The sequence below is a fragment of the Mastigoproctus giganteus genome, chromosome 2, assembly GCF_048544385.1.
Source record: "Mastigoproctus giganteus isolate SK-2022 chromosome 2, ASM4854438v1, whole genome shotgun sequence".
NCBI lineage: Eukaryota > Metazoa > Arthropoda > Arachnida > Uropygi > Thelyphonidae > Mastigoproctus > Mastigoproctus giganteus.
The window spans coordinates 258,054,860-258,071,996 of record NC_143576.1 but is presented as its reverse complement, the minus strand read 5'-3'; the positions used below and the strand labels follow the sequence as shown (position 1 = coordinate 258,071,996).

The following is a 17,137-nucleotide window of genomic DNA, read 5'->3' as shown; positions in this document are numbered from 1 at the left end:
AATTGCCTAATGCTAACCTACCTCCGCAGATGTGGAAAACTAGGGGTCGCCTTCCACAAAACACTATGCTAACCTATACCTGTTATTTTTGGTTTTAAATAAGACTGCCTGAATATCTATATATGTTTGTACTACAAAAAAAATTTTTTTTTTAGTGTTAGTATTAATCGTAGCAAATTATGCAAGAAAGCTAGCTTATACATCAGCAAAGCTTATCTATCAAGCATCAGCCAAGAAAAAAAAAAAAAAAAAAAAAACATTTCACCTACTCATCCCCTCCAATAGTCTGTCTGGTTCTTCCTTGAATTTATTCAAACTATTCACTTCCACAACAACCGTTGTGGAAGTGAATAGTTTGTGGAAGTTCCACAACTATGCTGGCACTCTCCCATTCTCCTGTATAGATCTATGATGATAGGGGTCCAGCAGTATATTCTGCAACGCATGGCCAGGGCCCGCCAAAGCTTATTCAACCGGGTCTGTTGAACAGGGCCTCGCGCTCAAATGATCTAAATAATATCATCCGCATATTTTCATTTCTGTCAAGGAGCTTACCGCCCTCTTAATGTCTGGTTTCCACATAATCGTCCTTGAATTTATTCAAACTATTCACTTCCACAACAACCGTTGTGGAAGTGGATAGTTTGTGGAAGTGAATAGCTTATTCAACCTGGTCTGTTGAACAGGGCCTCGCGCTCAAATGATCTAAATAATATCATCCGCATATTTTCATTTCTGTCAACGAGCTTACCGCCCTCTTAATGTCTGGTTTCCACATAATCGTCATTCCAAGCGTGATTGTGCGAGTCGACTTGAAAATTGTTAGAAGTAGAGCGTATACTCCATTCTCAATGTGAATGTTTAGTTTGATATCGAACATAGAATGTTATTTAAAAATGTAATTTTTCTGTTATACTCATTCTCAATAATATCTGTATTGTCTCACACCATCTGGCCCCTACAGAGTTCTGTACACGTCACAGAGCACCAAGGAAATAACAAACAGGGCCCCTCAAGCAATTCTTGAGCAGGAGTCCCCAAATTTTGAGGCCGACCCTGCGCATGGTCAGGAGTTTCACTCCCCAGTTGGCCTTGCATCTGCATGACCAGGATGTCAGTTTTCTCTGTGTTTGGAATGCTGCAGACGTCTTCATCTTGACGTGGGATCTCGATGTTCATGTGGCGACCTCATGGGTTTTACCCATGACCTTTACTCCTTGTCCCCTAGGTGGGAGGTGAAATATATGATATCAAAATTATTCTTTGCATCCAGTTCCTTTGTGACCACATCATAATATCCAATCAAATTGGTCAGACAAGAATTCTCCTTAACAGACCCATGCTGTGTCCAAGCTATAACTCTAGATAACCTTGAACAATTCCTGTGAAAAAACAGTCCTTAAGAGCTGGAGTGGTGTTGTCTGAGGATCTGTGCTGTCAAACACGCCTTTCCAGCAATGCTGGTTTTAGTAGTCTGTGGTCCTGGCGCACTTTATTATTATTATTATTATTATTATTATTAGCCATATGGTGCAGGGAAGCCTGAGGCTTATGCTGCACCAGCCAAAAAAAAAAATTTCCGAGTTACCCTGAGAGAGAGAGAGAAAAAAGAATCATCAAGAAAGAGAAGAATGATGATATCCAGCTCAGGACCCTGGGTGTGCCAAGCCCATACTCACCAGATGGAAACTTAGGAAAAACCTTAGGAAAGGCTCTTTCCTAAGGTTTGCCGTATGCACAGGCTTGTAGAATTTTAATATGAATAGGATATGAAAGAATGGAGAGAAAAATAAATAAATAAATTTTAATGCAGTAAACGAGACAAACGTAATAAATGAAATACAAGTTGCAAGTTCCTTCAAGTTTCTAATAATGTGGTCAGTGTACAATAGAGAAAAAATGGCCCAAAATACTTTCCAAATAGAGCCCAACAACTCAATATGAAGTAGTGACAACAACCAATCTTTATGGTCGTTTGGCGTACTGTACTCACAAAGTGATACGTATGCAGCATATCTCTCTGGGCATGCTCGTTGAATTTGAAAGCAATATTAGTTTTGTGGTTTACCACTAATGCGCTCATAGTAAATTGGACTTCCCTACTGTATACAATTATTCTATAATAATTTCTTATGAATATTTTTATATAATTAGAATGATAAGTATTTCCCAATAGTTATTATTTTAATTATTGTAAATCGATATGTAGTATTACTAAACTATCACAATTATCAGTTAGTGATCAGCTCTCTATTTTATTTTTTAACAGTTCCTTTGCAGTCTGTGTGTTTCTGTATGCAGTGAGACAAATATGCAAAAGTCGAAATAATCGTCTGTGTGATCTTTTACAAAATGGCATCTCTCTTGGACAAACGCAAAATGAATTACAAAAAGGTAAGGAAATTGTATCGATCAGTACACTTTAAATGAACAGTTTAAGTTTATACTAATAGTTCAGAACTCGTGATTTTAAAATTATTATGAAAGTTCTTTATTTGATTTCGGGATGGATATAGAGAAGATCATATAGTTTTGCGATAGTTTCTGTGTACTTTTATAATGGCAGTAAGTCCGAGTTATGCAAACCCGTACATAATTGAAATTAATTTCCGAGGGACAGAGATGACTTCCTGCTTGTAACTCAGTTAATTAACGATAATCTAGGCGCAACAAAAGAATTTTGTAATTATTTCGCAACATTAAGTTACTTAATCACAAAGGTGTCAACCAGGCTACCCCCCCTTCCCCAAAACACACACACACACACACACACACACACACACACACACACGCTGTAAATTAAAGCTGAATATTCTTCGATTCTCAACTTAAATGTACATTCACTTCTTAATATTAATATTTACAAGTATTTTAAAATATAAGCTTTAATTATACTTCAGATATTTAAGCTTAATTTTCATTAGGAATATTTTGATGTCTCTAATTTATATAGGATGCCAACGGGGAATGTTATTTGAGTTTCAGGTTCCAGATTACTTCATGGTTGTTTGCATTTGTTAAAAATTCTAATGTTAGAGGTATCATGATCATCCAATCATGAACTTCTAGCCGGAAAATTAAGAACTTCCAAGAGACTGTTTTATAGTAAACAAGTTCTCTGTATGTGCCTATGAAGGAAAAATTGCAAGCACACACTCGGATCATCCACTATTTTGTAGACACTCTGTATAGAGAATGAAGTTCGTGGAAGTAGGAATTACAAATGTTCATTATTATATTGGGCTAAATTTTTAATTTTGAAAGAATTTTGGAAAACATTAGTAAAAAGATATTACACATTTTGTATAGTCTGTCTTATTTCATTACTTTACTTTATTCCATTTATTAATCCATTTTATTTCAACATTTCAAATAAAATTGATAATCTGCAATATATAAATGTACCGAAGATTAAATGTACAAGTTTGCAGCCAAAGGAGCTAGTTCTGACAAGCCACTTGCACAGGTTCATTTTTTATTGGAGAGAATCGTTTTGATGATAAAATTGTAGTTCGGAATCATTTTCAGTTCCGAAAATGATTCCGAGTTCAGCTTGACATTTGACATTCTTAGTGACGCATCTCTCAACAAAAGAGTTTATAATGAATCCCTTTCACGTAATAAATCCGAAACAAACCGTTTATATATGTTTATATTTTATTTTGGACCGTATAATATGGCCCATTTTTTTTTTTTTTTTTTTTTTGCACGTTTTGAATATATCTTGTGTATATAGGTATAAAAATTTCAATCTATTAAAAATATATTTGAATAATTTGTAGAATGAATGAATGCATATACACCGAAAGGACAGAATTTATAGGATACTTGGTTTCTGGGCAGCTCGACGCTGTCAGCCTTCTCGCTAGGGGACGAACCCACCGCTTGGCAGGTATATAGGTACACTGCATTCACGTAGACGGTAATTCGATGTCAGTATGGATAAACGTCGTGAGTTAACCGACTTTAAAAGAGGGATGATAGTGGATGCCCGACGCATGGGTCACTATCGCGAGGTGGTACAGAAATTGCACTATATTCGTTCGACAGTGTCAAGAGTTTATCGGGAATACGCCATTTCCGGGATAACATCTCATCGAGGAGAGCGCTGTGGGCTGAGAAAGGTGGTGGATGAACGTGGCCGTCGACGTCTGTCTCACATTGTTTCAGCCAACCGCAGAGCGAAAGTGGCACAAATCACCGCCGACTTCAACGAAAAGGAAGTGCCAGAAACGTCTCCACCAAGAGACCATCGGACGATCATTAGCCGCAATAGGTTATGCGAGCTACCGACCCACCAGAGTCCCATTGCTAACACCACGACACAGGACTCTGCGCCTCAACTGGGCGAAAAAACATCGGCACTGGACCTTGGATGATTGGATACGGGTCCCTTGGTCCGATGAGTCCAATTTTCAGTTATTTTGAGCGGACGGGAGGGTGCGTAAATGGGGGAAACCGCAAGAAGCTGTGCACTCGTAATGTCAACAAGGAACTGTTCAGGCAGGTGAACGGTCGGTAATGGTCTGGAGTGTGTTCAACTGGCACACGTTGGGACCTCTGCTCTAGACGCATCTCTGAACTGTCCAGGTTACGTGTCCATCCTTGCAGACCATCTGCATCCCTTCATGGTTACCCACTGGATAATGGACTCTTCCAGCAGAATAATACGCCTTCCCACAGAGCCGTGGTGACTAGAACATGGTTCGAAGAGAATTCCGCAGATTTTACCACCATGGAATGGCCTACCCGTTCACCTGTGGAGCATTTTTGGGAAGGGTCCCAAAAATGTGGAAAGGTCCTTTCGAGCTTTGGGTTCTCCACCCAGTAATACGACAGAATTATGGACAGCGGTGCAGTAAGCATAGATGGAAATACTTGTAGAACATTTTCGTGAACTCAATGCCTTGCCGTGTGACAGCTCATTTCCGGGCGAAAGGTGGGCGTACCTGTTACTAGGTAGGTATCCCATGTTTTCTGTTTACTCAGTGTAAATTTTATTATATATGTTTGTTTTCCATAATCTCATACTTTCTCAATTTTTTATGTGGATTGTCTAAGATATGTTGTACTTTCTCAGCGTATTTAGAACTATTAGTTTATGTTCATTAAATCAGCATATTTCTCTCTGCTAGGGTACAACTGTCTTATACACGAAGCACGTAAAAGATGGGACGATGCATGCAAATTTGGAAGGCAGAAATTGTCTGAAAGAAAAACAGTGGAGAATTATATAAAACAGAAAGGTAATTGATGTTAGAAGTAATTAATACCGCTGTCAAACATGTATCCAGCGTATTGTATTTACATTTGTCAATAACAGTGGTTCCAAAGTGCGGTGGGCGCACTTGTTTATTTATTTATTTTAAGTTTTTTTTGGGGAGTGGCAATTTTTTTTTTTTTTTTTTTCAGTTCTATTTCATTTTTCTTCATTTCATCAGTTTTATTTCAGTCTTTTATAAAAGAATGTATAGTCATATTTTATGCCTGATCTGTTTATTTATTTGCAATTCTTCTGAGAATATGGGGTTGATGGAACTCATGAAATATTTTAAGGAAGGCGCAAGGTATAAAAAATTTGAGAACCTCTGGTCTATACATTGATACGTTTGTCCTGCGCTGAATTGCCAAGTTGGGATCGTTGGAGAGTTGTGCAGGTCGCAGCAGTTGGTAGAAAATTTACGGAATGTTTACCTCGATACCAACAACAATGTTTCATGATGATTTGGTTGCTGCAGTCCTCTGTGGTGTTCTAGTTCGATTGTCATGCCAGTCGTCGACGAGAATCCAACCAGTTGGATCCTTTTAATATTTTGGAAGAGGGCAATTCCGTAACCCTCGCCGTTTCACTGATATGCAAAACAATGACTTGCAGAATAAAAAAAGTAATTTGGATAAGGAAGTTAGATGATAGACCTGAAGAGCAATGTTATGCTAACAGAGAGATCCGCATTACGATCATTTCTGTGGGTTCCTCAGACCTCAAAACTAGCTAGCAGATATGTTGACACTGTATCTCCTCGATTGGGAAAAGATTGTGTTGAACGTGTATCCTTCTCGACGACTAGCTCTGGCGTCGAAGTGGAAAACCAACCAAAAGGCGCAATCGTGAACACGCCGCCCATTACTGTCTATGAGCGTAATAGAGAAACAAGAGATTGCATTGAACATCCCTCTGAGAGAGCTAAATCACATTCAAACGTGCTCAAGCTAAACTTGCTCAAAGAAACAAACGGTGTTCATGTGCCACCCGACTAAGTAAGCCCTCATCAGTACAGAAACAAAAATGCCACATCATATGCCCTTGAACTGCACCCAGGAACTCACTCGTCAGTTAGCCCTAAATAAACCCGGACTGCCAGGCCTGCCACCAACTTGGTGCTGGGTGCCAGACCGAAAAATGTCCAGTCTACCAAGTGCAAGACAGCCAGTCAAAACAGTTCGAATAGGAAGAAAAACACTTGGACGGGCACCGCACTAGTTTTGAAGCTTCAGCCTTTCAAACTGGTAGGTTCATCACCCCCGACTTTCCCCCAGCAGTTTGTTTGTATCGCGTTTGGTCCCGGACACGTCAGCAAAACTCGTCACTGATGTACTGTTTGAGGAATTCCAGTTGGATTTAAAGATTCAGAAACTGAACACTCGTAGCACATCTTATGCTTCTTTTCGCATCTATTGTGACAGAAGCCAGTTTTGAAAGGATTGGAACGTGTACCAAATGGCCCCTCGGCACCATCATCAGGCCATTTTAAGAAACACGAAGCAGAAATGAAGCGATACCCTCGAATACCCCTGAGAGGTGTCCACAACAGTCCAGACTCTGACTAGACGATGTATCTGTATTCCCAACTAACAACCGAACTGCTCTACATGGGATTGGCCATAGCAAAAAGGTAATTCCATATTTCGCCTTTAACATACCTACGGAAAGGGGGGGGCTCTCAACGGTGATTGAAAACTACTCAAAATCTCCGTCATCTCTATCTCCGAATTTTACGATCCCTGTTATGGTTTCAACAAATCGAAAATCAGCAATGCATCACAGACGGATCAGACAGTGTACATCCCTCGTCAAGGTCAGGAGAACAGCTTCATTCCAACTCCTATTTCAAAATGTGCAATCCATGAGGAACAAATTGAATGAAATTGAGGAGCTCTTGCTGTCCAGTTCAATGGACGTGGTTTGCTTCGCAGAAACATGGCTTGATCCCAATGGAAGAAATATTTTCTTCTACTTGGCCTGCAAGATATCAGATGGTGTGCATGTCTAGAGAAAACCGCAGGGGGGGTTGCAATTTTGTTCAATGAGCAGGTAATTTCTATCGTCCACTCAGTATCGAGCCAGTCTGATTCTTTCGAGGCAGTTCTAGTCACACTAAAACCTAAAAACAACGACAGCCAGAACGTTTCTCTCGACATTGTCGCAGTGTATATCCCACCAGTTCCAGACGCACAAGTAGTTGATGAACTCTTCAATTGGCTGCTTAACCATCTCCATTCATCACTGAAGCATGTCGTGTGTGGGGATTTCGATTTCCCAAATACCCTCGGGAGCCTCAAGAGAAGACTGAGTCAGCATCTAGACATATTAGGTTTTAAACTGTTGAGCACATCACCCATGAGGGGTTAAAGCACATTGGACCTCGCGTTCGCGTCAACAAATTGTGTAGCTAATCAAAACCCGACAAGCAACATACAGTCTGACGATAACCCCATCATTCTCTCTGTACAAACAGAAATGCCCATCACTTCTGGCAGGAGGAAAGTCACAGCCAAAACAATTACAGCCCCCAAATACCTCAATCCTGAAAGGTGTGTTTATGCGGTCCAAGCAGTCCCATGGGATGTCCTTGAGGAATGCGACCCTGAACTCGGAATTGACCTAATGACAACATGGACAGCCACCATCTCTCTCTCTCTCTATGCTGCAACAAAGAAGCTAGGGCCTGGTGGAGTCCAAAAGTCTCTGAAAGCTTCCATGTCAAACAGATCATGCACAAGCGGTGGAAAAACACCGGCTCACCCTCGGACAGAATTGCCTTCTCCCTAACTAGGGCGCTTTTTATTAGGAACAAGAGGGAGGCAATACAACTTCACCTAGAGGCTACCATAAATAAGGGGTAGCCCTTCCATAGAGGCAAATCAGAGGACACAATCGACTCACTCAATCTGAGCATTTGGCTCGACCATATAACTAGGTTCACGGCTCAGCCAGAATCCACTACACCAATGGAATTCCCAATCAGTCCGATTTCAACAGACCCCTTAAATTCAGTTCAACTCACCAAATAGGTGATCGATGCAATAAATAGTTTAGCACATACGGCCGCATTCGGCGCCTACGGGATTCCTCAGTTTATGCTGAAATGCCTGAGTACATTGTACTCCTATGTGGCATGTCTATCTAGTAAGACCGCTGCCAAAAATACGCTCTGCTTCTCAGCCCAGTCACTTCCGTCCTATTTTTTCTGTATCAAGCTTATTAAAGCTATTTGAGAAATCTCTTCTGAAAACGTTAACCACCCAAATAATGCCACATCAGCCACCGTAGATCCACTATGCCACCCGGTCAAGATCCACCGCTACAAATCTAGTCACCACCACCACTACCAAGATCCTCGACGCATTTGAGCACGGTTCGGAAATCACCGTTTCTTATATCGACGTCCAGGCAGAATTTTATTCTATCCGTTCACGCGTTGGCAAGGCTACCATGTGAGTATTACCTCATAGGTGGAGACGTGCTCTGGTTCATTCAGACAATGCTTGAGAACAGGACTATTATTGTTCGCGATGGCAATCGGCGCTACACCTGAACTATTACAGCTGGAGTTCCACAAGGTGGGGTCCTCTGTGGTATCTTGTTCTCAGCTGTTCTTCTGCCTTTCATGACGGGCCGAACTGATATTATCACCTTCGCTGATGATATAAAGCTGTTCACTGCTATCAACCCTGGAGACACCGCTGACTACACAAATGTCTTAATCGTACAGAAAATCCAGAACCTCGAGGCCTTCCTCTCCGGTTTCGGCCTTCACATCAATCCAGAGAAGTCGAAACAGTTGACTCTCTCGCTCAAACGGAACCCAACAATGGTGCAACCCAATATAAGAGGATCTGCGATTTCTGCCGTTCAGTAACACACCGATCTGGGCGTTCTCTTTGACCAGAAGCTCTCCTTTCTACCACACATAGACCACCTGCAAATAAAGTTCTGTCGACTCCGATGGATGCTTAAGCAACAACTTATGCATGTTCATGACCAGGCCGTTGGATGCTGATATATTAAGACATGTGTCTATCCGGTCATACTCTATGGCGCCGAAGTGTGGACCTCAACTGCCGCAATTCATCTGAGACGGATTTTTGCGGGCGAATTTTGGCTATTGAAATGGGCCATATGATAATTTCGGCTTCCCCCTGCACCAAGGACCACCCAGATGGCGGCAGCTCTAAACATCAGACGTCTTCATGCCATTATCCATGAGAGAAGACTCGTTTTTGCTGTGAAAATGATGGTTGGCATTATTTCGGACCCAGACTTCTGGGCTAACTGCGCTTGCAGGATCCCGGTCCCAAGCCTTCGGGCCAATCCAGTCCTTCACGCCATCCCAAACCGGTTAAAGTTATCCGATCGGTTCTTACCCGTGCAAATGCTGCAGTACATATACTCCTTGTATGGCGATCTCTACAAGTTCGCATTGGATTAAAAAATATAGGCAGAACTTACTCCATCGACTTCATTCTCAGGACCACATCATAGGACATTAGAACCTGCTCCCAAGGACCTGTCCATCACTACAGTGTTCCAACTTTCTGCGCCTGCTCAGATGACTCCAGCACTGTAAAAGGACTGCTCCCTGGAGAATAATCTAACTTAATAACATGCTGTTGTGTATATATTTTCATATGTATGTAAATTTGTCATTTGTTTTCCAATATTTAATCCTACACTTGAATAATTAGTAATAATATTGTTTTTTTCCTCCTATCTCATCCTTGTTTATTACACTGTATTAGCCTTTACTGTAACATTGTATTAGCCTTTACTGTAAACCCCTGGCTTGTAGCCGTGAAGGGTATTGTGTACGGCGTGTGCATTTTGTATGCAATAAAGAGTTCTTCTTCTTCTTCTTCTTCTAATAATAATGTCTGTGGTCTTCTTCAATCGAAGTTATAATTAGCTGATCTCGGGCAGAGCGAGAGAGAGAAAGAGAGAGTAGGGTTTCCACACGTGTTATTCCGGGCTTTTCAGCCGTACAACATGTATATCGGCTCGTGAACAAATAAAGTATAAAGACTTCTAAATGCAACTTTTTCCTTATCGCTTATGCATCTCCCTTTCCTTGTGAATAACGGTTTTTATTCATCACAACTATAAAAATCTTTACGCGTGTTACTTGGCCAAGTGTTACTGTTATTATTATTAGCCAGTAGACTTTCAGAATAACAGCACCTTCTGAGGTTCAAGGTGCCGTTATTTCGATTTTTCCGTTCTATAGAAAGTTTTATTTTAGCATTAGCATTAGCATTAGCATTAGTAGAGGCATATGATGCAAGAAAGCAAGCTTATTCAGCATCAGCCAAAAAAAAAAAAAAAAAAAAACCGCTCCCATTTCACCCCTCTGTTCGTTCGAAATACCTGTCCAGTTGAGCTTTAAATTTGTTCAGGCTATCAACTTCAACAACAAGTGATGGAAGTCGGTTCCACCAACCAACCACCCGCTGGCCAAAGGCAAATTTCCGCACATCTATCCGACATCCGTCCTTCCTCAATTTGAATTTATGCCCTCTGAGGTGATTATTCTGAGCAAGATGAAGAATCCCATTGGCATTGAGCATGCTCAAACCTTTCAAAGCCTTATACACCTCTATCAGATCGCCTCGCCGGTGCCTAGTCTCCAGACTCTGTAATTTGCAAAACTTAAGCCTTTCTTCGTAAGAGCACCCCTTTGTTCCATTCACTAATCTTGTTGCCCTTCTTTGTACCCGTTCCAACAGTTCTACATCCTTGAAATGAGGCCTCCAGGCCTGTATACAGTACTCAAGATGTGGCCTAACCATTGCCTTATACAAGGGAATAATCACCTCCTTATCCCTGCTAGAAAAATTCCTGTATATCATTGACAAGACACCATGAGCTACTCTTGCAGCTCGTCTGCACTGCTCAGAGAACTTCATATCTGCCTGCAAAATTACCCCCAGGTCCTTTTCATTCTCCACCACTGTCAGTGTAGTACCGCAGAGTTGATACGTTGCTCTGGGGTTACTGTTTCCCATATGTACTACTTTACATTTGCCAATGTTAAACTTCATTTGCCACCTCTCAGCCCATCTGTTCAACCTTTCCAGACCCTGTTGCAGCAGCATAGCTTCAGTAGTGTCCTTAACGATCCTGCCAACCTTTGTATCATCTGCAAACTTGGATATTAAACTTGATATCCCATCATCAATATCATTCATAAACACCGAAAACAACAACGGACCCAACACTGAACCTTGAGGAACTCCACTAATAACATTAGTCCACGTTGAGCAGTGTCCATTGATTACCACTCTCTGTCTTCTGCCACTCAACCATCCCCTTATCCATAGCAGCAACTTGCCTCCAATGCCACACTGCTCCAATTTGTGCAGCAGTCTTCCATGTGCAACAGTATCAAAAGCCTTTCTAAGATCCAAATATATAATATCAAAGTTATTCCCTGCATCCAGTTCTTTTGTGACTACATCATAGTATCCAATCAAATTGGTCAGGCAAGACCTGCCCTTAACAAAACCATGCTGCGTCTGAGCTATAACTGAATTCTTGTCTAGATGATCCTGCAGTGCTTCTTTAACCAGTGCCTCCATTAATTTACCTGGAACAGAAGTTAAACTAACAGGTCTATAATTACTTGTGTCAGCCTTTGATCCTCCTTTGTGAATTGGGGTTACATTTGCACATCTTCAGTCTATGGGTACCTCCCTGAGTCCAAAGAAGCTCTCATAATTATGGCTAGGGGTTTGCATACTTCCTTTGCTGCCTCCTTTAATATAACTGGATAGATCCCATCCACCCCAGGTGCCTTTTTTATGTTTATCCTCAACAATCTCTCCTCCACTTTCCTCTCAGTTATTACAAAACCATCCAGCTCACTGCCAATGTTTACTTTACCTACATCATACTCCTTCCTGAATAACTCCTCATGCGTGAATGTAGATGCAAAATACTCGTTTAGATTGTTAGCCACCTGAGCAGGATCCTCAACTGTTGAACCATCAATATCCAGTGGACCAATCTGATTCATCCCTTTCCTTCTCGAGTTCAAATATGTAAAGAACTCTTTTCTGTTTTTCTTTGCATCCTTTGCCAAGGATTTTTCGTAGTCTGCCTTTGCCTGCCCAATCTCCTTTGTGACTTGGTTACAGACCAACTTATATCTATCACAGGCTTCCATGTCACCCATTAATTTGTATGTATCCCATGCATTTTTCTTCTCTGCCACATGTCTCATTAATTCATCTGACAACCATTTAGGCCTAAACTTTGAACAATATTTCTTAGTTGGTATGTAAAGCCTGGTAGCCTCCAAGATTAGTTCCTTGAATGCTTCCCATTTTGAGTTTGCTGTTGGTCATTGGTGAGCGGATCTGTCTGGCCAGAACAACGTTCCGGTACTTTTTTCTAAATGTTTGTTGTTTATTAAACTACACGATCCACCAGTAGAATTATGGAATCCAAATTTTTATGCCTGAACTTGGTTGCAGTCTCATCGTTTTGCTGTTGACCAACAAACAAAAAGGGCAGTCACACAAGAATACGTAATCAATCCTGTATGGGAATTTCTATGATTCTTCTGAACAGTATTTTTTATATTATTTTGGAGTTTTTGTTTTCGTTTTATTCTTTTCTGATTTTTTAAAATTTTTTGTCTTTGTTTTAACTTTTGAAATTTTTATTTAACAGTTATAAATAAATACTGAACAAATATTCTAATCTTTGACTTATTTATTTTTGGAAATGAAAAAAAGCATAGGTAACTATTTGTAGTTAATCGACGAGCGTTCCGGTACTATTTTTTTTAGCAATACATATCTGTCCTTAAGAGGGCAAGAACCACAAGGACACTACTAACTACAATTGCAAAGAGAAAGACTGCATACCTCAGGCATATTATAAGAGGCCCACAATATGACCTGCAAAGACTAATCCTGCAATAGAAGATTAAAGACAAAAGAGAAAAAGGAAGACAAAGAAAAACGTGGCTTGAGAGGGTCTTACGACACAAGAACTATTTCACAAAGCAAGAGACACAATTGGCTGGAAAATGTTGGTCTTCAATGTTCAAATTGAATAAGGAACCTGAAGAAGATGCATTCGAGCATGCACTGATGAAGTGGTCGCCTGATTGGTCCGTTCAATGTTACGTTCTGGACGGCAAATAGATCTATGCTGCTATGCAGTGCGTACTCAGATTTATAGATGCATGCAGGACTTGAATCGCCCTCTGAAAACATGCCATTCGGCAAAAATTAATTTTCACACCCCTGTACTCTCATGCTGATGGAACATCATTTAGGGGCACCACCATTTCGTCAGCTATTTCGACATTGTCGCCATTACGATATCCGAGCTAGCCGTGGGTGTCGAAATAGCTTGGCACGGAAATGATGTGAATTGACAGTATCGCCCTTCTGATACCGGCGCCCTTGTCACCTGCCCCAATGCTGAGGCATTCCTACGCTACTGGGTGTGGCATAACCACTGGGAGATCAAAACTGAGAGTAGGAGTGTGTTATAGGCCTAATGACTCTGATGAGCATAATAAAAAACTGTACAGGGATATAGAGTAGGCCAGTAAATCAAACAGTCTTATAATGGGGGATTTTAATTTCCCAGATATTGACTGGAATTTGTGGGTTGGTCACTCACACACTAGCAAGGCTTTTATGGATTTATTCGATGATTGTTTTCTACATCAGCATGTTCGGGAGGTAACTAGAGGCAGTTATACTCTTGATCTTCTGTTGTTCCCAACACGTTCAGTACTATGAGGGAAAGAAGGTTAATGCACCTATCAGAACGACTCTTACACTTTACGAGTACCAGAAAAATTTGTTTTTGTATATATTATGATTATTAGCCATATGGTGCAAGGAAGCCTGAGGCTTATGCTGCACCAACCAAAAAAAAAAAAAAAAAAAAAAAAAAATTCCCTGTGTTACCCTGAAAGAGAGAGAGAGAGAGAGAGAGGGGGGGGGTAAAGGAGCCACCAAGAAAGAGAAGAATGATGATACAGCAGAGCGTCGCTTTTTATCTAAAATAAAACGAAACTGGAGCTGTAATGTATAAAAATAAAAGTTGATTCCCTAGTTGCATTTAAAGTGGCGGGCAAAAAAACTGCATCACTTTAAAAAAGGGAACAGTTGTAGTGAAGCGTATAAGATTAAGATATTGTTTGATTATAGTCATTTTGTCGCAAAGCAAATGTATTGCGTCAGATAACGCTTCTATTGCATCAGTAATTGAAAGGTAATTGAATACAGTAATTGCAAGGTATTGCATCAGCCGTTTCTATAAATACGGCGTTGGAAGTATATACACGCTCATTAGTATCCTGTTTTGCGGAGGTGTAAGCATGGCTCCATAGGTTCAATTGATACCAAGAAAAAAAAAGTGTAGCTGATGCTCTATCCCAGGAAGGACTTTCTAAGCATGCTATCGCTCATAAAATAGGCCGCCACCAGTCAAAAGTATCCCGGGTGTAGAAATTAAAGCGTGTAAACGGTGATGTGAAGAGAAGACCTGGATCAGGCCGTAAGAGAGTGACTATGCCTTCCCAAGATCGATATCTGAAACGGCTATGCCATCGTAATCACCATGTTCCTAATCTAAAATTGGATTTTGAGATGGCCTCTGGTGTTGAAACAAGTGCACGAACTATCCAAAGCCGGCTTTCGGAATGTGGTCTGCATGCCTATCGGTCTAAGAAGAAGCCTTTGTTGACCCAACAAATGAGTAAGAAGCGACTTGCTGGGGCTAAAGCGCATGTTTCAATGACAAAAGAGCAATGGGACACCGTCATATTTTCTGACGAATCGAAATTCAACCTGCATGGCTCGGATGGGAAGCGACATGTCAGAAGACGAAAATAGATAGCATACCATCCTTCCTGATTCCATAACACCGACTGTAAAGTTCCTCAATGGTCAGATGGTCTGGGGATGCATATCAAGCAAAGGGGTGGGACGAATTAAATTTATTAACGGAACGGGGAATGCAGAAACCTATACTGCTGTCTTGGAGGAGTGCCTGAAACCCGTTATTAGGGATAACCACACAGACGTCCAAACTGCATTTTTCAACGGGACTCAGCACCTTGCCACACAACAAAATTGGTAAGTTTTATGCTATTTAGATTTAATGATGAGTTTGTCTTCTTGCCTCACAAGGCTTAAAACATACTTACCCCAATGTTTTCCCTTGTTTTTCTCCCTTAAGGTGCAGTCATATCTCATAAATGTTGGCATTACAGTATTGGACTGGCCCGGCAAAGCGCAAGATTTGAACTCTATTGAAAATTTCTGGTACATAATGTCATCTAAAATTGCTCAGAAGAAGCCAATAAGTAAGATTCAGCTGCAGGAGAGCATTGTAAAGGTGTGGTACCACGAAATTGGGCAACCGTATATCCAGAAGTTATTATCAACCCACTGCAGGATGGACGCCTCCTCAACAATTCATGTTGAGGGAAATGGACCATAATCTGCCACACTGGTCCAGTGCGGGTTGGCAGATCGACCGTATTTAGCAGTCAGGGGCTTGAACCCCGGTCCACTCAAGGAGCATGTGCTACTGCACTCCCGCTCCTGACCACTCGGCTACGGAGGCCTACTTTTTTTTTATATATATCCAAAAGTTGATTAACTCTATGCCAGATCGTTGCAAGGCTGTCAATGCAGCTCGAGGAGGAACAACAACAAAATAATGAGGACTTATTTTGCTAATTTACAGTCCATAATACTATTACGGATTGTAAATTACATAATACTATCACTGAAAGTTGTCATTTCAGTTTGTAAACGTAAATGCAATAAAACGTATGTTTGGTTGTCATGATTGCAATTTGCATGATTTCTCATATTTCCATTAATTAAGCATTTTACCCTTTGGGAAGATATTTATGCAATTAGGTACAGTATATCAGGTGGAGTCTTTTTATTGGATTTCATTCACATAGATATATCCCGTCTAACAAATGCATTTCGAACATTTCTGCAACCCACAATGCAGCGCAAAACACATTACTGTATTTGCAAAATTCACAAGTGATGCTGTTTTTTTGTCTGCCACTATATATATATATATATATATAGTGGCAGAAAAAAAAAATATATATATACACACTTTGTATATATATATAAATATATATATATTTTTTTTTATGAACACCCCAAAACGAGAGTTATTAGAGCCTATAGTACTTAGTACCGTGTGGGGTTGGAGGTTGAGAGATATTTGTTGAGATTAGACTTGAACTTCTGTAGACTGTAATTTTCAAGAAATATGTATGACGGAAGGTTGTTCCAGAAAACGGCAGATGAATGAATAAACGAGGAAGATGAAAAGTGGGTTCTGTGAGTTTGAAGTTGGACAGTAAATGGATGATGGCTGGTGGTGGCACGTGTTCGGACTGTTTTGAAAGAGAGAGCGCGAATCATAGGAGCTAATTCAGAAGAACAGTGCCCGTGTATCTGTAGAAAAGGCATGCAGCAGAAACAGTATGTCAATGAGATAGCGAGTGGAGAGACTCTGTTAAGAGATGAATCATTAATTAACACAACTGCCCTCTTCTGAATGGAATCTAGAAGCTAAAGAGAGGTTTTGGGGGAAACCCCACCCCAGTTGTGGGAATAATATTCCATGATAGGGCACATTTGCGATTTGTATAGAAAGAACAGCTGTTTGGAAGAAAAGTAACGCCGAGAGCGAAATAGAAAACCAAGTTTTTTAGATGCAGAGGAAGCAATATTTATAATGTGCTTGTGCCAAGAGAGATTAGAAGTCAGGATAATCCCCAAAAGAGATATATCATTTTGCCTAGAAATCAGAGTGTCACCAAAGATAAGCATAGGAGCAGAAGAATAATTTTTT

General features: G+C 40.7%; 1 protein-coding gene across 3 annotated transcripts in view; it reads left to right on the top strand.

Annotated features, from left to right (window-relative positions):
* LOC150090411 (peroxidase-like) overlaps positions 1–17,137 on the top strand; it is a 265,140-nt gene that overhangs the window by 16,485 nt on the left and 231,518 nt on the right. For all 3 annotated transcript variants that reach the window (XM_090389871.1, XM_090389869.1, XM_090389870.1), the window contains exons 2-3: positions 2,270–2,394; positions 5,136–5,246. In XM_090389871.1, coding sequence (XP_090245997.1) covers positions 2,270–2,394; positions 5,136–5,246 — 236 coding nt within the window. The remainder of the gene's footprint in view (positions 1–2,269; positions 2,395–5,135; positions 5,247–17,137) is intronic.